This window comes from Semicossyphus pulcher, unplaced genomic scaffold (genome assembly GCF_022749685.1).
Source record: "Semicossyphus pulcher isolate SPU_LCO1_2020_fin unplaced genomic scaffold, fSemPul1.0.p SCAF_10, whole genome shotgun sequence".
Lineage (NCBI taxonomy): Eukaryota > Metazoa > Chordata > Actinopteri > Labriformes > Labridae > Semicossyphus > Semicossyphus pulcher.
In genome coordinates this window covers 23,399,358-23,423,511 of record NW_027211604.1, presented here as the reverse complement: position 1 = coordinate 23,423,511, position 24,154 = coordinate 23,399,358, and the positions used below count along the sequence as shown (strand labels likewise).

The 24,154-nt window shown below is 42.6% G+C and overlaps 1 protein-coding gene across 1 annotated transcript; it reads left to right on the top strand.

The window, feature by feature from the left end:
* The first annotated feature begins 4,420 nt into the window (after positions 1–4,420).
* tecta (tectorin alpha) lies at positions 4,421–24,154 on the top strand. Its single transcript, XM_069672861.1, has 23 exons — positions 4,421–4,484; positions 4,597–4,736; positions 4,831–5,118; positions 5,538–5,675; positions 5,776–5,941; positions 6,083–6,495; positions 7,068–7,638; positions 7,734–8,344; positions 8,434–9,004; positions 9,739–10,367; positions 12,307–12,964; positions 13,512–13,711; positions 14,191–14,571; positions 18,269–18,555; positions 19,754–20,034; positions 20,230–20,340; positions 20,506–20,708; positions 21,408–21,571; positions 21,679–21,927; positions 22,008–22,170; positions 22,252–22,336; positions 22,658–22,777; positions 24,066–24,154. The coding sequence occupies exons 1-23, from the start codon at positions 4,421–4,423 to the stop codon at positions 24,152–24,154; spliced, it is 6,582 nt and encodes a 2,193-aa protein (XP_069528962.1).

Genomic DNA, 24,154 nt, shown 5'->3' with positions numbered 1-24,154 from the left:
ACTGCCTGCTGCTAGAAACTGTGTTAATGAGAGCTTTAAGACTAAACCAAAAGCCTAAAACAAAAATGCTCTGTAACACTGCAGTCTATTGACAAATTTGTGGGTCCGCCACTACGCAAAGCCCCTTTTACAATACAATTAATTATTCACTGCATTGTTCATATACAAATATTGATAACTGATGTTGACAACCCAAGTATAGAAGAAGTGTTATTTTTTCCTTTTATGTTTTCTGTGACTAATTAATTGTTTTGTGTGCTGATAAATGGGCGAGCAAGGGTGATGGCACGAGTAATTAGGTGTATCGGGCGGTCGGGATCTTTCCCACTTCTCTATCCGAGACATTTCCCAAAACGTAAACCCTAGACAAGGGAACAACCCCGGCCCAGTAGGTCATCTTGTCACTGTTGATTTTTTTGTTGGTCTTTGTGTGACACTCTCTTTCACAGGTAAGTAAAGTTAAGAGTATGCGTCCATTTACACAACAAGACGTGGGAGGTATAAAAGAAGCCTCCACAGAGAGCCTCGGTTCTGCTTAATGGGAGCCCAGGGCCTGCCCTCAGTCCTGGAGCCTTTCACACATCTTGGTCCCTGCCTCTCCAATTACTTCCACTGTCCTGCTGCAACAAAGACCCAACTGACTGCCCTCTCCTTCCCAGAACATATCAGTGTGGATCCACCTGAGATTTCTCTCCGCTATCTCTCCAGCATCTATGGAAATGAAGTGTCTTGTATAACCTTGTAAATGAGGCTGTTCCTAATTAAAAAAGGGGGTACACAGAGTATCCAAAGTGACTGATGTTAATTCTGTAACTCTATCCAGGACAGAGCTTGAAAAGCAAGGTTTCAGACTGTGTGTGTGTTTCTGGTTTTTGTCCATAAATGCCCCAGAGTAAGACTGTACTACTTTGGTGAGTTTGTGTGCTCAGGTGCCCTGAGCTTTAACTGCACTGAGTGAACCCTAACAAGGTACTTACCACAATTGAGGCCTAGTCTGAAGGCACAGTCTAAATGCCAACCAACTTATTTAGTTGGGCAGGAAAAGCCACTGCCAATTTTCATAAAGATTATCAACAACTATTTTTGAAGGGCTGTTACATTTAAACCTTGGTGTTCAAAAGGCATTGTTCCAAAAGGATAAAGGCCACAGTGTTTCCCAAAATTTCCCTCAAAAGACATTTTTATCGTCATTGGCACTTTGCAGGTGTCAATGACAGATCCTGCCCCAAAGGCATGACACTCATCCCGTATGAGAGCCTCTCTTTGTGCCGGACATTCCTTTTCTCCTGTATTAAAACATGTCCAGAAGCAGTAATTCTCTTTCCTCGTTACTCCATCATTTCCAAATCTCTGACCTCCCTTCTCCCCCTCGAACATATTGCTGTTTCCACCCCCTCTTTCCCTCAGATTCCTATGCTGTACCTCCCCTCAACTGCCCTCTCCTCCCCACCTACCCCCTTCCCCCAAACACTGATCTCAGATTAAGTTGAACACTATCCCAGGTAAAGTTTGCACCTGCTGCTTTAGGCAAATCTCTTTCCACCGTTGTCAAAGGGTTCTTTTTCATTTTCACTTTTTGCTCTAAGGACATCACCATTTAAACACCAAACACAGACCTTTGGATTTTTGTTGCCTCTGCTGGTAAGCCTGTGGAGCTGGAATTGGGCAAGAGGTGCTCTTCTATCTGGACATCCTCTACATATCCTCTTTTCTGTTCATCAATTCAGCTATATCACTTTCACACTGGTATTTTACTCATTCCATCACCATCATCACCACTCTGTGGATGGTCCTCTGCTGGATGGGACACTGCTGTGTGGAGGTTGCAAGGTTGGACTATTGAGGTGCTAGATGTTCATCTTCTGAAAGCAGGTGAGTGCATCATTGTCTTCTCCATCTCAGCAGTTTCTATTTATATGATTTATTATCCCTTTTTGATGGGACAAAAATTAGGCAATTAGTCAGAAATGTAGGGTGACTTATAACCTGTTACTAGTTAAGGTGTTCACAACCTTTTTTGTAGATTTTAAGGGGTGAAAACACACTAAAGGACAAGCAAAGGTCTTCAGATCCCTAATCACAACTATGGACATGAGCAATGCAAGCTCAACCAAATAATACCTGCTCCTTCTTACATTTTAATTAAATGTTTTAAGAAATCTGAAGAGATAAAGTATCCAGCCTTCCTAAAGACAAAAATGTTTTATTTAAAAAGTCATAAAAACAATCAACCCTCTGTGTGACAGTGCATTTTGTCGATTTGTTCCCTTTTCCCCTATTTTGGGTCCCAAAGCCTAATTTGGTCACCACCAGGCAAGCAGGTACATTTCCACTAATGTCAATATTAAGACTTTAAAACAGACAATTAAGATAATTTCCTAAATTATAACATTGTGATTGTAATTATTTCTCCTCAGCCTGATTTTAATTTACACTTGAATACTTGTTTTGCTTCACCTCATTTTAGTACTGTGAATTTGTCTGTTTCAAAGAGTGAATTAAAAATTGCTAATAAATTTGACTTGCTTGATGCAGCAGGACTTAGGATCTTTAATGGCCTCAGAAATAAACATGTGGAAGTGTCTCGTTCACTCTTTAAGTCCTTGTGGTTTTATCTTAATCCCCCTGCAAAGTAAACGCGAGTCAGATAAGATGGTTAGCTACGAGAGTCAAAAGAGCAATTGTGTTAATCTTTCTGGTGACACTGCTGGATGGGAGACTGATGACATTAGAGCAGGCGTCTTTCAGCAGTGCCCACTAACCCTGGCACACCTGAACACAATTTACCATCAAACTGAATAGAATTCACACATAGGAGAGATTTGAGAGAAATATACAACCGACATGGCATGTTTCTGTATCAGGAGTAACACATCAAGAGTATTGTCTTCAGGCTATCTACAGATAGATCCCTAAATCATAGCAAATCCAGTTTTCAAATCATACAAAGGGGTAAACGTTTGGACACAACAGAATTCACAAAGAACAAAATAAACTCACTCTCAAGGTTCACTAACCTGTATTTGTCTGAGCCTTCAGTGACATCAAAAGTAAATTGTTAAAGTGCATGGACACTAACATGTGAAAAGAATACATAACAAACCCAAACAGCATGAGGTAGCTCTATTATACAATGTAATCTGCGCAATTAAACCATGACATCAACTTTACCTTGAGTGAACCCAATTTGACAAGCAGGCCAGCTACCAACCTCTCTGAGATGACACTGCAAGTAAGTAGACATTATTTCAAGAAATGAACTAGATTAGAAAATCTTAAAATATTTGGCTGGTTTTCATAATCCCTTCTGCTACGTGAAACAACAACAATATGTATGCTACAACCTACACGCTAAACATTGCAAATGTAATGAAGATTTAGATCATGCAAGAAGGCAAACCTTGTATTCTATCCATTAGTTGTATGTCGTTTAACGTTTGATGTGGCATTTTCTTTGGGGATTTAGCCATTTTAAATCCAAGGCTCACCTTCCCATGTGCAAATGTTCCACTGAGGCAAGTTGTCTTTGTTTGAGACACAATGTCAACGTCTCACTTTGCAAGACTCAGAAATTAGCAGAAGTCCAAAATAACACAACAACAGACGGGAATGACTCCATGGTCAAGATATCTTTATTATGTTATCCAGAAAATGATGGGTCATTTGTAAATTTGACCATGATGTATAGGCCCATAAATGTTAAAATCAGGTATGATTCAATTTTGTCAAATAAAAGCTAAAATGCAATATGGTGAGTGTAAAATCTGCCAACTTGGCTGAATACTCAACTTTGCCAATGGGACGTTTGCCAAACCAGGCACTGAACAACCCCAAAGGGCCACTGCAAGGACCTTGGCAATTCAAACCTACTCACTTAAAGCCATTAGTGCCCCAGTGTTTACGGTCCTCTCCCTTCAGCCAACAAGGCATGGATTGCTCCCAAACAGAAGTGGTAATGAGGTCCTAAGCAGCCTTGCGGCTTGAGACATGGAGACGCTAGAGCGGAGCCGGCCAGTTCTGTCAGCAGCAGGGAACCCAGGTACAGAGAGGCCCCTAGTCCACTGTTGCAAAGTCACATGGGACTGTAAGGCAAATGTGATCCTGACACATTGTTCTGGCATGCATAATAGGGTCTTTTCAGGGTTCCTCAGGGGAGACCTGGGAGACTGATCTTAAAGAAGTAATGTGACGTTGGTTTGATGGTTCTCCCTCCACTCTACATTTGTCTAACAGCCTTGTTTATGAGAAGTTGCCCTATGACTCACGTCTGCCTGAATTTTCATTAGTGTTAGAAAGACAGATAAAGTAACAGTTGCTAAGCCAGGGTTGTTTAATGCGTAAGAAAGCGGTAACATAATGAGTGAATTACTCACACTGTTGATAGGATCTCACCTCTCATTTTCTTCCCCTGTTTTTTAGAATGGTCAGGCCAGGATGTCCAGTCATTCTGCTCCACCTCCTCAGCATCATTGTACAGATACAAGGTAAGGGGTACAAAGATATTGATGGCACATAATAAATTAATTCTCCACATCCTTCCAATTCTTTCATCTTTTGTCAATTTTTTCAAGCTGTAATGCATTATTCTCCTTTTAGCTAGCACTCAGGATATCCTGTATCCGTATGGACCTGGCACGAGAGATCTAGAGACACCAAAGATGGATGATGGGAGTTCTCCTGAAATAACTTTGCTAATTTCCTTCATTTTCTTCAATGTCCCCTACCGTTCCATATATGTAAGTCTAGATCAAAACTCTTAAACTCTAATTATTGCACAATAAGGTCAGTCCTAAAACAATTTCTAAGCACAACTGTTGGGTCCATTCGCAGGTCAACAACAATGGTGTGATCTCTTTCAATGTGCAAGTTAGCCAGTTCACTCCAGAGGCTTTCCCCCTGAGTGATAGCAGATCATTCATTGCTCCACTATGGGCAGATGTTCACAACGGCATTCGAGGAGATGTGTATTACCGAGAGTCCATCGAACCAGAAATACTGGAAAGGGCGACGCAAGATGTGCGGAAGTACTTCAAAAACATGCCTTCCTTCACAGCCACCTGGGTCTTTATTTCAACATGGCACCAAGTCACTTTCTACGGAGGAAGCCAGACAACCCCGGTAAAGTCCAAGCCCTGCATAAAATTTTACCAGAAAAGTGACTGCAAGTCAGCAATGGTACCAAGTCTTTTCAGAAAGACTCAACAGTAAACTTGTTGATTGTCTAACCCATTGTAAGACGAGGAGGTTGAAGCTAATTTACCTCTGTCAAAACCAAGACATTTCCGACATTTTTAGGACAAAGTGTAAGTAGAGAAAACTGCTTACCTGGCTATTAACTAGATGGCATTAGGCATCTGGATATTAAATAATTAGAGAGACAAGCTGGCCTTTTGAAATATGTGGGACATTTGTTGAATGTTGAAAAGATTCTTCTCTATTTTGGTATTCTTTTTTCGGTGCAATTTACTTTTATGTTTTATGTTTATGTCTGTTTTTCTCTTTGTAAAACAAATTTAATTCTCTTGTTTGATTGAAAGGTGAATACATTCCAAACTGTACTAATCTCAGATGGTGTGGCATCCTTCACTATGTTCAACTATGGAGAAATTACATGGAGCACAGGAACAGCCAGTGGTGGAGATCCTTTGACAGGACTGGGTGGTACTACAGCTCAGGTATACTCACAATGTTTGATCATTTCCAAGTAATTCAAATATCATTTTTTACCATAGAGATTATATGAGAACATTTCAGCTCACACCTTTCCCCTTTCAGTCAGGTTTTAATGGAGGAGACATTGGTCACTTCTTCAACCTGCCAGGATCACGGTCAAATGATGTTGTGAACATTGAACAGACAACCAATGTAAATACCCCAGGACGCTGGCTCTTCCGGGTAGACACTGAACTGATAGATCCCGCAAATGGCTGCAGCTACAATGGCAAGTTCAAATGTCAAACACTTATAACCATCTTCTACAATTCAGCAAGGACTGAAAGAAGTCAATAATATTTTTGAGTGAATTTCATCAGTAGGACTTGTAGGGGTGTACTTTTAAGTATCTTTCCTACACCCCATCTAGGGCGTTTTTACAGGCGAGGGGAAATCTTCTGGCTGTCTGATCAGTGTTCACAGAGATGCCGCTGCCTTGACCTCAATAACGAAGTTCAGTGCCAAGAGGCTCCTTGCGGGCAGCTGGAGATCTGTGAGCAGCAGGATGGGGCATTTTACTGCCAGCCGACTCGCACCAGCACTTGTGTGGTATTTGGAGACCCTCATTACCACACCTTCGATGGGTTCCTCTATCACTTCCAGGGAACCTGCTCCTACCTGCTGGCTCGGCCCTGCTGGGAGGTGACGGGGCTGCCCTTCTTCAGTGTGGAAGCTAAAAACGAAAACCGTGGGGTCACCTCTGTTTCTTGGCTTAGAGATGTCACGGTGGATGTGTATGGTCATCGAGTCACATTACCCAAAGGCAGTTTGGGAAGAGTCCAGGTGAGAATCTGTGGACCCCCTTATCTCAGGAATTACCAATTTTAATCCAATCTCAGAACCTATGTAAACACAGGCCTCAGAAGTATGCTTCATTCCCTCCAGTCCACAAATTGAAGCGTCTTTGGGCAAGATACTGAGCCCCAAATTTCTCTTAATAGCACAGCCATTGGCATATCCAATGTGCTTTTGTTTTTTTGAATGAGATTGCATCCTGATGGGCTTAGCACATTGTATGGCAACCTCTGCCATACATCAGTCTATGAAAGTGTGTTTGATCAGGGGATTGTAGCCTGTAGTGTAGAGCTCATTGAGTGGTTGGAAGCCTAGAAAGATACTCTATAAGTAAAGTCCATTTACCATTTCATTTATTTACTCTCTCCTTTTAAACATCTCTTCCAAACATTGAAAGAGTGATTTGGACATTAAACAGATCACTTATGCTTCTACCTGAAGTACAAGCTGATGATCCAGAAGTGTACAAAAGTGTGTACAAGTGTTAACGTAGAGTACGTTTTCTACCATCATCATCATACATTGTTTGTTTTCTGATTTTTCTTCTGTTCTTCTTTTAGGTGGATGGCTTGATGAAGACTTTACCGGTCCAACTCCAGCTTGGTGCGATTAGGGTATACCAGTCTGGGCTGGCTGTTGCTTTAGAAACAGACTTTGGACTCTTGGTAACCTATGATGGCCAACACTATGCATCGATCTCTCTACCCAGTTCTTACTTCAACAACACTTGTGGTCTTTGTGGTAACTATAACGATGACCCAGCTGATGATCCTGTGCTTCCTGATGGCTCTCTCGCAGAAAGCGTTGTGGAATTAGGGGGCAGCTGGCGAGCAGAGGATACAGATTGGAGGTGTACCGATGGTTGCGCTCAGAACTGCAGTATGTGTGATCCTCTTACGGAAGCCTTCTACTTTCGCTCAGACTACTGTGGGCTCATCAACAAAACTGATGGTCCTTTTAGGGACTGCAGAGCCGTAGTGGACCCTACAGCCTTTGTGTATAGCTGTGTATATGACATGTGCAACAACAGGGATAATATTACCACTCTCTGCCAGGCCATTCAGGCCTATGCTCTGGCATGTCAGGCCATCGGTGTCACAATAAGACCTTGGAGATCTCGCACATTCTGTGGTAAGATTCAGCTTGGTTTTGTTTACACAGATGCTACATCTTACTTAAATTAATTGTGTTATTGACATCCTTTTTTCTCTCTTACTGTCTGTCAGCTTTGTCATGTCCAGAGTTCAGCAATTACCAAGTGTGTACAAGTGCCTGCCCAGCATCCTGCTCAGACCTCACAGCTCCCTTGTATTGTGCTCACCCTTGCACTGAGGGCTGCCAGTGTGACCAAGGCTATGTTCTTAGCGGCAGCCGCTGTGTACAGCGTGAAGATTGCGGTTGTGAGCATAATGGCCTCTATTACCCCCTTAATAACACTTTCTGGGCAGGCCCCAGCGGTGAAGAAGGTGAATGTACCCTCCGCTGCACATGTGGGCCTGCTGGGGAAGTCTCCTGTTTCAACGAGTCCTGTAAGGATGGTGAGGTGTGTGCAGCGGAGGTGGGCTTGCTGGGTTGCTACCCTCGAAGGGAGGGAGTGTGCTCAATCACCCAAAACTCAGTGACATCCTCCTTTGATGGCACCTTCCTGCTGTTCCCAGATGATAGCTCCTACTATCTGCTGAAGCTGTGTGCTGCAGTGCCAGCTAATGGTTCAATGGTGGAGGTGAAGATAGGCAGGCGATTGGTGAACAAAGGCCCCTCTTGGAAAAGACCTGTGGTAGTTACAGTTGCTAATATGGAAGCTCAGATGGGAGGGTTAGATTTTGATACAGTCAAGGTCAGTATCTTCTTTATAGAACAAAACCCTTTTTGTTTTCCACTCTTAGCTGTTTAATACCTGTGGCTATGACAACTTTTGTGTTCCAGGTAAATGGTGAACTAGTGGCGCTCCCGTATGTCCATCCTATGGAGACAATGATGATCTATAGAGCTCCAGGCAATGCTACAGTGGTGGAGTCCCGGGGGTTGCTTCGTGTCCACTACACACGCCAGGGGTTCATCAACATCTCCCTCTCCACCATTTTCTACAATGTGACTTGTGGTCTATGTGGCGTCTTCAATAGCAATTCCACGGATGATCTTCGCCTTCCAAATGGACGCCTGGCAGAGTCTACAGAGCAGTTCACAGAGGGCTGGAGGGCCATTGCTGATGACCTCACCTGTAATGGTGACTGTGATGACCTGTATCGAATGTGCACAGACTTGCGTCTCTATCAGAGTCCTTGGATGTGTGGCAACATCAATGATCCAGGGAATAGTTCGTTTCTGGCATGTCATGCAGTGGTCAACCCCTCGCCATTCTTCAGGAACTGCTTGTACAACATGTGTGTAAAGGAAGGGAATCGTTCAGCCCTGTGTTCTTCGCTGCAGGCTTATGCTACCGCCTGCCAGGATGCTCAAGTAGGCCTCGCTTCCTGGAGGAGTGTCACCAACTGCCGTGAGTAGATATACTGTAACTTTACTTTAAAAGAACAATGACTGAAGAATATCTATCTGTATCCAGAACAGACATAACCAGCTAGATTAGCTGAACCAGCGAAAAACAAATACACCACATCAAATCAAATTTTCAATTTGTTAAATAACTAAAATATAGTTACAAGAAAGAGTTCTTTTGATTAGGGAGGCATATATCCCCCTATGTCCTGTCGCATATTTAATTTCCTCGACAGCACTGGTTCTATCACCTTTTCTCATGCCCCTTTTTAAAGCCAAAAATGTTTACCCCAAATTAAATGTTAAATGTTGTTTTGCATGGAAGGAAGTGTGCAGATGGATCTAATACAATCATGAATGATCTGTTCCTTAAATTATTCAATGCAATGTAGTTACAATGGCTGCAGAAAATGGTCTACAGGCCTTCTTCCTTCACCACTGCTCTATAGTGTTTTACAAAATTAACCTCTTCTTTAAAGGTACACATTACAAGAAACTTGTTTTTATCACTCATACAATGTAGGCTTGAAAGGTGGCTCTGGCTCTTAGCTAGGATTCAAAACAGTTTTTCAGATCCCAGTTTCGAATTTTGGTGGAACACCGCCAAGGGGCATCATAAAACCCTTACAAGCTACCATTACATACATTTTTTTCTGGATTATTCTTGTCATAAAAGTTTGGCCATTGTTTGTTTTTTTCTCTCTTACTATGTCTTACTTCATTCTTGTGTTTCAGCTCTTCCCTGTCCAGAGAACAGTCATTTTGATGAGTGCACCAGCGCTTGCCCTCTGACCTGTGCCAACTTGGATGAACCTGAAGAACCATGTCCTCTGTCATGCCAGGAGGGCTGTCAGTGTGAGGATGGATTTGCACTTCGGGATGGCCTTTGTGTGGCACGCAGTGATTGTGGCTGTATGAGCCACGGGCGCCAGCTGGCCACTAATCAGACTTTCTGGACTGACTGGGAGTGCCAGGAGCGCTGCTACTGCAATGGTTCTGACAACAGTGTATACTGTCAGCTCGCACCATGTCACCCTGAGGAGTATTGTCAGGAAAACGACGGCCTGTATTTCTGCCAGCCACGCACTGAGGCCCTGTGTGTGGCAGCAGGTTATGGGCACTTTCTACCGTTTGCTGGCGTACCATTTGAGCTGCAGAGCTCTTGTACTCTTAGGATGGCCACCTCTAACTGTGGGAGAGAGAGCAGGGATCCCGCAACCGTCATTGGAACTTTTCCTCAATTTAAATTGGCTGCTCGTAATGAAGAAAGGGACACAGGCCAGGCAATTTGGGTGAGGGGTTTTGTACTTGAGGTCTACGACTATGAGATTGAAGTGTCTCGAAGCTACAAAAACACTGTCACGGTGAGTGCATGACAATATATTCTTCATTCACACCACTGCCCTTTTCCACTGACGTAACCCACAAGGCTGGAAGTTGAAATGCTGTTTTAATGACTTATAGCTTCGTTCCAGGTTTACAAATGGTATAAAAGACAAGGAATCTAACATTATTTGGTTATTTTTCCAATTGATGACTAACTGAACAGACAATTGATAATGAAAATCTGAAGGGACATCAGGCCGTATTTCAAGTAAACAACTTATTTGATAACCCTTCAGCCAGAATTAAACCACTACCTAGCTTAAATTACCATTTCATAGTGCGACATATTTATACAGCAACAGTGCATTAAAATCCTAGACTAGGGAAATGTTAGCGAGGGAGTGGTAATGAAGTCAATTTCAGGCCATGTTTCAAGGTAAAAAAAAACATATTGATAACTCTACTGCAAACGTAAACATTCACCTGATTCCTAGGTAAAATTACTGTAAGCTCACTGACATGACTGTAAGATAGGATTTTGCGCTGGGAGCGCCCAAGACCTGAATTTCAGAGTGCTTCACACTGGCGCTTACTGCTAGGTTGTGAAAGTTGTCTGGCGTCACTTCCGCTTCCCTCAGTAACGATCGTTCAGTCGGTTTTAAGTTGCTCTGTATGCTTAATATTTGCTTTCATTCACGGAGATTTTACAAACAGAACTTAAAAACAATGGAAAGGAATCGTGTCCCGGCATTAGCAGCAGCTCTACACCTGGAAATTGTACTGTCGAAAAAACGAAACGATCCACTTCTCCCTCCACCATTGTTGTTGACAAAGTTGATATCTGAAGTCCTGCCCCTTCTTGATTTTGATTGGTCGGTGAGGGAGACGTGACTTTGAGGAGTGTGGCGGTGTTCCAGAAGTTAAACTATTCTCAACTGAGAGCGCTGTGAGAGCAGCAACAAAAAACATCTGAGGGCGAGAGTGCTGAAAATGCTGTACAGAAAAGTGGACACAGGCCTTTATGCCTTTTCTATTGTAAGATTTAACACTATCAAATTGTTATGTTAGCTAGCAACGTTTGCTGTTGTTTGACAGTAGCTAATGGGCTAACAATAGTAGTGTTGTATCTTGAATATGGCGTCATGTCACTCTGAATTTTCACTATCCATTGTCATTTCAGCCGCCGCACAACAGAAAAGCAGTGCATAGATACAATTCCAATTCTCAACATGTATACGATATGCTGCCTGGAACACAGCAGTTAGACATTATAACAGCATTTCAGCCTCTGACCCAAAATGAGACATGAGAGTAAATTGGCAAATGTTGAAATATGGTGAATTAAGCAAGAGCCATGTTAATATATTTTGTTCATATTCGGAACGCGTTACAAGGCTCATAACAGGAATATTTATATCTCAACACCACTTTTATGCATCTTTTATGCATGACCCATGAAGGTCATGGTTGTTGTTTTTGTCAGGACATGTTATTTCTAATCAAGCCGATAGAATAACCAGGCAGAGGGCGAATTCCTCTTTGATTGGCTTAAGGTGGATCTAATTTCAATGGGCATCTTTTATCAAGCTGGATTTGGCTCAGACAAAACCCTGACCCTGAGCGACATTTGGACCGGGTTCACAAACCGACTAAAAGATCTGAGGAGAAACAGAAGTGACACATAACCCAACGCACGCACAGAGTCTCTCGTTCCCTCTGTTTCTGTCTCTTTCTCTCGTATACAATTAGATTATGTGAAAAATCCATAGAAGCTCTTTCAGTGAGTCTTAATGTAACCCATTCATCATCTGGGTTTCCCCACATACTTTGAAAACATGCAGGTCAGTTTGATTAGAAACTGTGACTTGGTGCTAAAAATGCCTCTGTAGGAATGCGAGCGTCAGCTGATGGGGATTCTCGAGTAACAGTAAACCTGTTCAAGCTAAAACCATATTTAATGAATCTTTCTTCACACAGGTAAATAAGGAGCGTTTATACCTTCCTCTGAAGCTGGGCCCAGGGAAGATCAACATCTTTACGCTGGGCATGCAGCTCATTCTGGAGACAGATTTCGGTCTCAAGGTGGCCTTCGACTGGAACACTCTGCTCCTGTTGACTTTGCCCCGTGACCTCTACAACACTTGCTGTGGTATCTGCCAGGGCATGTCCTTATCCCCACCCACCCTTACAACGACTGACTGGGGCATGGCCTGGGCAGAGAGGGACACGTTCTGTCAGGTGGGCTGTGGAGACTCCTGCCCACGCTGTGGCCTGGGTGACAAAAGCGACCTAAATGATGGCCCTCTTATGGTGGCTGATGCCAGCATGGACACTGACACTGACAATGGGGACAACGAAGTTAACACAAGCATACGTTTCCACATCGGAGATGGACTGTATGTGTTTGTGGAGCCGGAGGCAGTGAGGCTGTGTGGGCTGATTGTGGATCGAGCCGGAGTGTTTGCACGTTGTCACAGCAAGGTGGCGCCAGCATTCTTTTATCAAAGCTGCCTGCAGGACACCTGTTTGGACCAGGGAGCTCAGGATACAATCTGCAACTGGCTGCAGATATATGCCAGCACCTGTCAGACCCAGGGAGTGCCTGTTACCGGCTGGAGGAGTGACACACCGTGTGGTGAGTGCAAGTCTGGGTTTACCTGACATCGTAACAAGAGTCTCTTCTTGTTTTGAAAACCACATTTTCTTAAATTAAGTGTTTTGTGGAGAAGGTTTGATTATGCCTCCAGCCCCAATACATTAATTTAACTGAAATTTCATCTGTGGTGCTCAGTGTTGAATAATTACTTTAAAAATGGTCAACAACATGGCATCCAGAAACAATATCAGCTTCTGTTTGTCAAGAAATAGTTTAATCACATGGATTTAACAAATAACATAAAACGTGTCAAAGAGATGTTAGTTGGGTAGTCTGCTTCCACTACTTTAAGTTGTTATGCTAAGCTAGGCTAACGACCCATATATTTAACAAAAGTATATAATTGATTTGATATCGGTTTTGGCTGGACAGCCATGTACACTCTGTGTGGCCAAACTCCACTCAACTCTTGTCTTCAAACACATACCCCTGAAAAACAATCAGCTATTTATACTGAAAACAGTGAACAATATAGCCTGTACAATCATTAATAATCTAATATCTTTGCCAACCTGCCCTCTCCCAGTCCAGAGCTGTCCTCCTAACAGCCATTACTCCAGTTGTGTATCCGTCTGCCCGCCCCAGTGCGCCCCCGCCCGCGGACAGAGGGACTGCAGTCAGGACTGTGTGGAGGGCTGCCAGTGTGACCAGGGCTACGTGCTCAACGGCAAGAACTGCATCCTGCCACAAAACTGTGGCTGCTACACTGATGGCAAGTACTATGAGGTCAGTCTCACATCCAACACTATATGGAATAAACTCAGTGACATATTCAGCAAAAGATTTTTTTAATTAAAACTCATATATATATGAATATTGAATATTTGAAACAATTTTGGATGATATTATCGTGACCAGAAATATATTTAAATCTGAACCTGGCATATCGTGCCATTTAACATCAGTCCGGTAAAGAAAAGTTTACAGTTATTCATTAAAGAATGTTGTAAAATATAAAAATTCTCTTAAAGCCAAAGATAATGTCATTTAATTGTTTGGTTTACCCATCCAATGCTCTAAAAGATATGCAGCATATCCTTTAAGTTTAAAACTGGCACATTTTCATGCATTATTTTTGCTTTAAAAATCACTATATTATAAATCAATTATCAAAATATTTAAAATACATTTGTGTCAATTAACTGATACATTTATCAACTTACCGTTTCAGCCTGTATTTTAACGTAAACCTCTCTTTATTTCAGCCTAAACAGCTGTTTTGGAACGGTGACTGTACCAAACGCTGCCAGTGCATCGGAAGAAACTTGATCCAGTGCGACCCTCGTCGCTGTAAGGCGGAGGAAGAGTGCACCCTACGGTATGGAGTACGGGGCTGCTTTGCACGGCGATCCCAGCACTGTGTGGCATCTGGCGGAGGGGTTTTCAGGACCTTTGACGGGGCATCGCTCCGGCTCCCAGCCTCCTGCTCCTTCGTCTTGTCCACAAACTGTCACAAGCTGCCTGACCTTTCCTTCCAGCTCATTGCTAACTTTGATAAATGGAGCACACCAAACCTCACCACTATCTCTCACGTCTACCTTTACATCAATGAGGAGAATATACTCATCTCTGGCAGCACTGTCAAGGTGAGAGGAGTTGAATTATTGTTGGTATATCAGTCTATATCAGCCAAATGTTGTTTTTTACTCACACCTCAAGTAATCTTAACAGTTTCACTCATTCTCAGCTTGTGTGAAAATATAGTTTGTTCTTCTTCAGCTTACCTGACCACAAATCCACAAAGAATTATAGCTCCACTTTGCATTGCCCATCATCACTACAGAGCCTTTTAGCATCTTGCAGTTTAATGTTTTCATTTCAGCCTACAACTTAATTTATTGGTTTACCTTCACTGGCCTCATCAACTAGAGCAGGTCGCTGTCTTCAGTAGAAAGTTCTGATAAACCCAATACCTGCCTAGCACCAAACGGCAGATAAACCTTTATCAGATAAAGACCTACAGACAAAAACAAAGCTAAGACAGTGAATATCAAGTTTAAAGTTATAATCTTGAAGATCTCAGTTTCGTTCTCTTTAGCGGCACCTTTGGCAATAAACAGTAATTGCAGGAGCACACTTCCCAGATATCCAGACAGTGCTTCATGTGTGACGTCCACGGTTGGCTCCGGTTATAACTCTTGATTTTCCTCGCTGATGGTCGCTTTCCTTTTTAGACTGTTTGCCTTCAGCAACGGATAAATATAATGCTTATAAACCCAGCCAATCAGTTCTGAGAATTACCTAAAATGTTATAAATAAGATTCTGCTTTTCTGAGGTTCTCAAAACTATTTTGTTGTGTTTTGTGATGTCACCCACTTGATAACACTTGGTATCCTAAACCTTAAGCAGTCTAAAGGTTATGTATTGACAATAAAATGGTACATCTAAATACCCAGTCCATAATACTGCAAAAGCAAAGGCTTTCTTCACCCCTCGATCCCACAGGATCTGTCTGCGCCGCGTTCCGTCTGCGCCGCGTTTCTGATCCGTCAACGGCACGAGCCCGCGCCCACAGTAAGCGTGTCTGGTCCGCAGTGCAGCGGAGCAATAACATCAATGTTAGCAGAGTAACACACAAACTACAGTTCAGTTTGCACATCCGAGGTTGATTATCTGCTCATTTGGATATCATTCTGTGATTTTTGTGCTTCTAACATGGATTAGAAGATGGATTAGATTTTTAAATGACCGGATGCTGTATGCTGCTTTTGCGCCGGAGACGGACGGCAGCGCGTGCTGTGGAATCACGATCATTCACTTGAATGGGCACAATCGACTCCGGAGGTCACAGCGCAGACGGAACGCGCCGGAGACGGATCCTGTGGGTTCGAGGGGGTCATATATTCAATCGCTATTGTGTTACCTCAGTCGGCCTAGTATAATTGCTAATGATGCTCTGTGTCTGCTGGATGTGTAAACAGGCAACATATTGGAAACGTGAAGCAAATAAACATTACAAAGATGTTTTTTTGAAAGCCCAAAACAGTTCTTAAGGTTCTCTAATAAAGGCTGTAACTTTAAATCCCTAATGTGTATAGAAACAAGTAAGGGCATATTTTATTGCCTGAATGAATTTAACATTTCCTTTGAAAGATTTATTTTTCTTGTCTTGAATGCTTATCTTGATTTCTTTATCTATGTTATCAACTTACTTCCCTCTGGCTGTGTTCTGTCTTTGGTCAATGATTCTTTTATCAAACCTCTCAGAGAAACTCTACAAACAGATCCAGTTTAAAATTCCCTTGAAACCCCAGAATACTTGGATGAGTTCTTGCAGTCCAAATGACCAATTACCTCTAATAGCCTAGTAGAGCTCCTCCAGTTCAGACTTTAGGCCTTTTTATTCCATTCAGAGTGAACTCACAGAGGTAGTTAATGATTGGCTGATTGCCTTTAGCTTTCGCTCTCAATGAGTCTTTATCCTGCTTGATCTGAGTGGGTCATTGACAGTAATATATCAGTTTTTATGTATTCAAGTGGCCAAGGTCATTTCCACCAGAACAGAGTAATTAGAGCACCATCTCAGATTGTTATAATCTCTGCTTTGGGCTGTCTCCTGTCTTTCTTTTAAATGCTACCTCTCAGTTGAAAAGCTTTGCTCAAAATAAATCGTTTTATGTAGATGACACACAAATCTGCATTGTCGCCCTCAGGTGATTGGACTAATATGTCTAAGACCCAACACTTCTTCTCTACTTAAAAATTTTGCCTATGTAAATGTCTCTGAATTGTTAAACACCACCTTTCACCTTTGTACAATGTTTGCAAAAGCTTATGTAAACCCATACTTAGATGTCATGTTTGTTTCTCCTCACTTTCAAAGATTAAGCACATGTCTAAGTTGCTCAAGTTAACTTGTTTAAACAGTACTGCATGTCATAAAAACCCTGATGCATTCATTTATATACATCAAATCAAATTATTATGGGTGGCTGTGGCTCAGTGGTAGAGTCGGTCGTCTCTCAGTCGGAAGGTTGGCAGTTCGATCCCTGACTGCTACAGTCACATGGCAAAACACTGAACTCCAAATTGCTCCTGGTGCCATAGCCATCGGGTATGAATGGGTATAGATACTGACTGGAGATTGGCACTTAGGCCTTTGCCATCAGTGTATGAATGAGTGAGTGAAAGGGTGAATGTGACATGTAGTGTGAAAGCAGCTTTGAGTGGTTGAAAGACGAGAAAAGTGCTATGTAAGTGCCTGCTTAGTGAGTATACATAATAACGTGTTAATAACAAAATAACATGTTTCAGAAGTCTGCAGCAGTGCAGATGCATTACCTCTGTTAAGCGAGTTCCCAGCTGTAAAAAAAAGTTATGTTTTTTGAGCTGTAATCTACATTATATTGCTCTACTGTGATGAAACACATCAACGCTGGTGTTAATGTTGACGATTCTTACCAAATCTCTAAAAAATGTTTTTTATGGGTTGAAAATGGCTCAATTTTGAAATAAAAAATAAATAAAGGAATGGTTACACCTGTCAATCCATGTGCGGTCACTGAATGTGCACTTGCGTTGCCTCGGCTCTGAAAGAGCCAGCTTCAGGCATTAGTGGGGCTGGAGCCCAAGGCTAACTAATAGGGCTCAGGACCACCACAGTCCTCCACCACTGTGCTCTTCAGGGGACTCTTGAGGGGAGAAGTCCTCCACCTCACAAGAGCCCTCTGTGGCATATGTGCCCTGTGACTCTGTGTCGCTCTCCATTTTCCTCTGGCCAGGGGAGGGGACGTCACTGAGCTGCCGGACACACCCACCCCCCACTCAGCCCCTTGCCCACTTTGAGCATTTTTCAAAATTGTGCAGTGGGTGGAGTTATGGTCAGACCTGTGGGTGCAGTTACACTTTAAATACAATGGATTTTCATATGCTATATTTCTGTCACTGGTGTTGAAAGCACTTTTTAACAGCAGCACTACCCCTCCCGAATTTAAAGTAGGTCTATCACGTTTTAACGGATAAATATAATGCTTACCACCCAGCCAATCAGTTCTGAGAATGACCTAAAATGGCATAAATACAATTTCTACTTTTCTGAGGTTCTCCAAACTATTTTGTTGTGTTTTGTGATGTCACCCACTTGATAACACTTGGTATCATACACCTTAAGCAGTCTAAAGGTTATATATTGACAATAAAGTGGCACATCTAAATATCTCCAGAGGAGAGACAACATGTAGAGTGGTAAATCTTACTAAAGCATATGGACATGTAGTCATGTGTATGGAAATGAGGTGTTGTATGATGTATCTCATAGATCTCTTTCTCCCTTGTCTTCACAGGTCAATGGCACACCAGTATCAGTACCGTTTGTAACTGGGCTGATGACACGTCTGTCCACATCAGAAGGTTTCATTGTCATCGACACGGCCCAGGACATCCAGGTCAGATACAACCACTTCAACACCCTGAGCATCACAATGGGTCAGCGTCTCCAGAACAAGGTGTGCGGCCTCTGTGGGAATTACAACGGAGACCCCAGTGACGACTACATCACCTCCAGGGGTAAACCAGCTGTCAGCGCCCTGGAGCTGGCCCAGAGCTGGAAGACCAACGGTATGCAGAACAGGTGGGTGAGGCTTACAGACGTGGTGGAAACTATTGTACAATATTTATTGCACATGCATATATATAGCTGTACAATTCTTATGAACCCTTTTGGAGATCATCCAAGAAATGTTACATTACTGCTCCACCAATGAATATTTTTATATTAACAATGACAACATGTAGTGTTGTGTAAAAGGGATCTTTCATAGAATAGAACAGACAGAAAGTCATCACCCAGCTCTGCAGTTCTTTTAGTCTTCTTATGGTGGCTGCACACTGCCCAGACTAACGCCAACCAACTCCAACCAACACCAGCTGTCTTGTCAGTGTGCGCCAACAGTTGGTGTTGGTTGAATGGAGTTGTTCGAGTTTGACCTGTGCAGTCAGGTTTTTAGTGGAGTCATGGAAAGTCAGACCAATATGCGGCTTTTCAAACAAACCATAACATTCTGAGAGTGCGTTCTCTTGACAATTAGCTTATGCTCTCCACTCCACTCTCATCAATCCCTAATTCCAGCAACAGCAAGCAGCCCTCTGTACATTTACTGCCAAGTTCAAAATACCAAGATAAAGTGAAAGCTACAGGCTAGTGAAGAAACTGGAACATCTAGCAGCTTAAGAACTAGATATCCTTTAGTAGTTGGTGGAGACCAAAATAGAGCTAAAGGCAGAGAGAATTATGGACTTATGTTTGTCAAATTGGCAGAAATGTTGCGGTGTCTACTAGCAGGACTTTACTTCTCACATGGGATTGTCTCACCTTAGATACAGTGACATTGAGGATTTGATATAACTGTTTTTGATGGCCTGTGTCTGCCCCAAACTTAGTGATCTTTTGTGCATATTTTATTAACATAAATTCACCCTTCGCTGAAATGGCTTGCTCAGATTGGGCGGGGCAGGCCCACCGAGGCCCATCTGCTGGATAATAATTTCTTCAAGTCTCTGCTTGTAGGTGTCTAGTTATCAGCTGAGTCCATGCTTATTTGAGGTGCATAGTAGTATGTCAGAATCAAGTTTATCGACAAGTAAGTTTTCACATAAAAGAAATTTGCCTTGGTATATTTGGTGCATAGCCATAAACATAGTGGGTAGAAAGAATAAAGAAAAGACTGGAAGTGTTTTGGAATAGCTAAAGTAATGGCACCCACCATAAGAATCATAATTGATAATAAAACAATAACACTGACAGCGGTATGTTGGTCTGTCTCCTGTAGTTGTGATGAAACCCAGTACGTGGCTCTGGCTCAGTCATGTGACAACACAGCGGTGGTGGCCCTACAAGGTGAAGACGCCTGTCAGAAGCTCACTCAGCTGAAGGGTTTCTTCCAGCCCTGCCACGGCCTGCTGGATCCCAGGCCTTTCTACCAGTCCTGCTACCTGGACGGCTGCTATAATCACCATAAGGCTCAGGTCTGTGGATCACTGGCAGCCTACGCGGAGGCCTGCCGCTCGCTGGGAACCCTCACCACCAAGTGGATCACTCAGGAGAACTGCTGTAAGGGCACCGCGAGGCATCAATGTCTCTTTGGAGTCAGGGACATTGTTTTAAGATACAATTGAGGAAACGTACTGATTAAATAATATGTCAGTATAAAGCAAATCCTCAGCCATAGCTTGTCGTGGTTTGTCAGCGTACTTAGCATGTTTAATTGTGTGTGACAGCTAACATTGTGTGTGGACCTGTCTTTAGCAGAATGGATCTACGACCCCTGTGCCGGAGAGATCTGCACAAACTTCACCTGTGAGCTGGAGAACGGAGGTGACCTGTGTGGCTGTCCAGAGTTACCCACCAGCACTGGAGGTGAGCACTTCAAAAACTCGAGAGAAATTGATCAATATAATAATAATATAATTGGGAAAAAGAACCTTTAAGCAACAGTATTTCCAACATCACAGGCCTCAGGATAACAATATTGGTCTGATTCTATCAGGTAAAGTACAACATGTCTGTCCTTGTGTCTGTCAGGTGATGATGATATTATCCAGGCCGAGGTGAACTGTAAACATGCTCAGATGGAGGTTTCCATCTCCAAGTGTAAACTCTTTCAGCTGGGCTTCGAGCGAGAGGACGTCAGGATCAACGACGAGCACTGCGCCGGCATCGAGGGAGAAGACTTCATCTCCTTCCACATCAACAACACCAAGGGACACTGTGGCTCCATCGTACAGGTCAGTTTGCATTAATGTGTATTCTTACTTCAAAGAGGGCCTTTTGGATTAAGTTCAGAATTAAAGAGGGGATATTGTGCTTTTTCACGTTTTATATTACGTATATATAATGTTACACTGTTGGATGTCCAGACTAAACATGGGTGAAGTTTCAAATCTGTAGGTAAAAAGTCTGTTGGAGTAATCCCCAGGCTTCTCAGCTCAGTCTGCAGGCTGCTGTGAACGCCAGGTTTCACACAGTTTTTTCTACATTCTGCAGCAGGCTTCTGAGAGCTGGCCAATCAGAAGAAAGTGGGCTTGTAGGGGCGGGGTTTCTTAAAGGGACAGAGCTGACTGAGTCGTTTCAGGCAGAGGCTGTATGAGGGCCTGCACAGAGCACCAGTTTGAGAAAAATTTTGAGTTTTTTACTGTAAATTATGCTGAGCTATTCCACAGATATCACAGAGTGAAATATGAAGCTTGAAGTAGCATAATAACCCCCCTTTAAGAGTGGTGACTGCTGCCTTCTTGCTGGATTGCCCTGTTTAAACAGATTCTTTACACAAAACTTTCACTCCCTTTTATGACAAGCTCCTAAAGTTTCAACCATAATAACTATGGATTCATGATAATATCAGCATGTAAAACTGTTATTAGTCCACCAAACTGGTGTCCTTTGCTTCTGTGTTTCCTGACTGTTTTATATTTTCTACTTGTCAGTCGAACGGCACACACATCATGTACAAGAACACAGTGTGGATAGAGAGTGTGAACAACACCGGGAATGTCATCACCAGAGACAAGACCATCAATGTGGAGTTCTCCTGCGCCTACGAACTGGACCTGAAGATCTCGCTGGAGACGGTCCTCAAGCCCATGCTCAGGTCAGATAGAGAACATCAAAGTAATGTAAAATAATGTGTTGACTCTGTATAAAACTAAATGGTTTGGCAGAGTATAACTTCAAACTTCTTTTTCCTCCATCTTCCAGTGTGATAAACCTCACCTTACCGACACAGGAGGGGAACTTCATCACCAAGATGGCGCTCTACAAGAACAACTCGTACCGTCATCCATACAGGGAGGGGGAGGTGGTGCTTAGCACACGGGACATCCTGTTTGTGGGCGTCTTTGTGGAGGGGGCAGATGAAAACCAGCTCATCCTCATAGTAAACATGTGCTGGGCCACGCCGTCACGCTACAGCAGTGACCGTCTGCGCTACATCATCATAGAGAGAGGGTAGGCTCATACACACACTGAAATACACACTGTATGCTCACATGATGCAGTTCATTCCTCTAATACCTGTCTCCCTCCAGGTGTCCAAACATTAAGGACAACACTATTGGCATGGCAGAGAATGGCGTGTCACTCACCTGCCGCTTCCACGTCACCGTCTTCAAGTTCATCGGGGATTACGATGAGGTGCACCTCCACTGTGACGTTTCCCTGTGTGACTCAGAAACAAACGCCTGCAAAGTGGTGAGAAACGTCTTCATCTGAAAGAAAAGTGCTCATTAAATGACGTTCGCTGTGCTCATGTTTTTTGTACTGTGCGTCCAGAACTGCCCACACAAGAGAAGAATGTACTCAGAGGACAGCGACCATAAAGAGCACATACTGAGTGTGGGGCCCATCAGAAGGAGAGGTAAGAAAAGGCTTACTTTAAGAGCCTATGCTAGGTTTAAAGAGCTGTGTTTTGCACTATTGAGTGAGTTTCTACTGTCTTATTCTTGCCATTTTTTTTCAAATGCACTTGATCGGTATTACCTTAGAAATCCGAAGACATTTCAGAGGAAAACAGCTTATAATGAACTTACTTATCATAGGTCATTTTGTTAATGTTGCATAAAGTCATCAAGAAAAGATTTAAGGACAAGAGTGATGCTGTCCTAAAAATGTTCATTGTGAACTTTAACTGTAAAAGCATTTCCAGGATAGTCATGACTCCCCTGTGTCCTCTACTTAGAATCAGATTGGTGTGAGGAGGATAACGGAGGCTGTGAGCAGATCTGCACCAGTAAGATGTCTGGACCCATCTGCAGCTGTGTGACTGGGATGCTGCAACGAGATGGGAAAAGCTGCCGAAGTAAGGATAAATGCATTACTGTCTACGAAATCATCCTGTGATTTAAATATAGAGTTAGGATACTTTTTAGGTTTATCTTTGTTTTATCCAAAATTCTGCATGGTTCCCAATATACAATATTCCTGTTTACAGCAGTGCTTCTACTATTAATGTAGTTTAAAAGTAGATAGTAGAGTTACTTGACTTATCTAAGTGACTACAATTTATATTTTCATAGCAATCCCTCAAGTGAAAACAAATTATTGATGTGAAAGTTGATTAAGAGAGATTTCTAATGAGATTCAGTTCAGTATTAGCTCTCTTGTTCTTGTGTTTGTAACAGTGTCACTGCTCATACAGAGTTTTCTGCAGCTATTTGTAGTGAGTTATTTACTTCGTATTAAGTTTTTTCAACCAAATTCAGGTGTGTTCAAGCAGTATTTCCACAAAAACTGAATTTTAATTGATAAAAATGTTGCTGAATCTACTTCAAAGATTTCTTCTAATCAAGAATAACGTAAAATTCACATTTATACCAGACGTGAACCCAACCCAACGAAAAGCAGAGCCATGCAACACAGTAAGTTAGGACAGCTGCTAAATGGTGCTGCAAAAAACATTTACTTTTTGTTTATGCTGTAAGTTTTGCCAATTTTTGCCAACTTTTCGGCACGTGTAAACAGCACTTTCTCTACAATAAGCTCCACTCATCTCTTTATTAAAACACCCCCCCGTAACAAAGGAGCAACCTTTAAACTTTGCTTAGCGTTTGTTGATTAATAAGTTACAATAGTTGGATATATGATTCAGAAAGGAGGCATGTGGAAGCTGCTACCTGCGTCACTGCACACTACCTGTATTGCTAACTTAACACTTCTTTGACGCAGATATGCTAAAGAAATTAGCATAACAGCCTTTATGGTTACTCTAATCTACTGCACTGCTCGCCCAGTAGCCGGTTTTACATTAAACCCCTCAGGCCCATATTCCACACAAAGAACCGCATGAATACACTTTAAGATACTGGTTTTCAGTGAGTTAGTGTAAAGATGCTTTATAGTGGTGCTAACTTCTTTGCATATGACATTGTTGAGCATTCATAAATAATTAAATAAGCCCATGATCATCAGTATTATCTGGTTAAACACATGAAAGAAGCTCATGTTAGTGACCTCTTCTGGACACAAGTTGGAATTACCTGTATATTTAGCCTGCTGTAAACAAAGGAAACAAGAAGTATTCATTTTCTACCAGAATAAAATGTGCCAACAGTGCATTCTGTATAATTGATGTTTCCTTGTTTACCCAGCTGTGAGCTCGAGCTGTAACCTGACGCCTGCAGTTTCTCTGCTCAGCATCAGCGCTGTGATCTGCATGCTGCTGGCTCTCCTCTCCTAA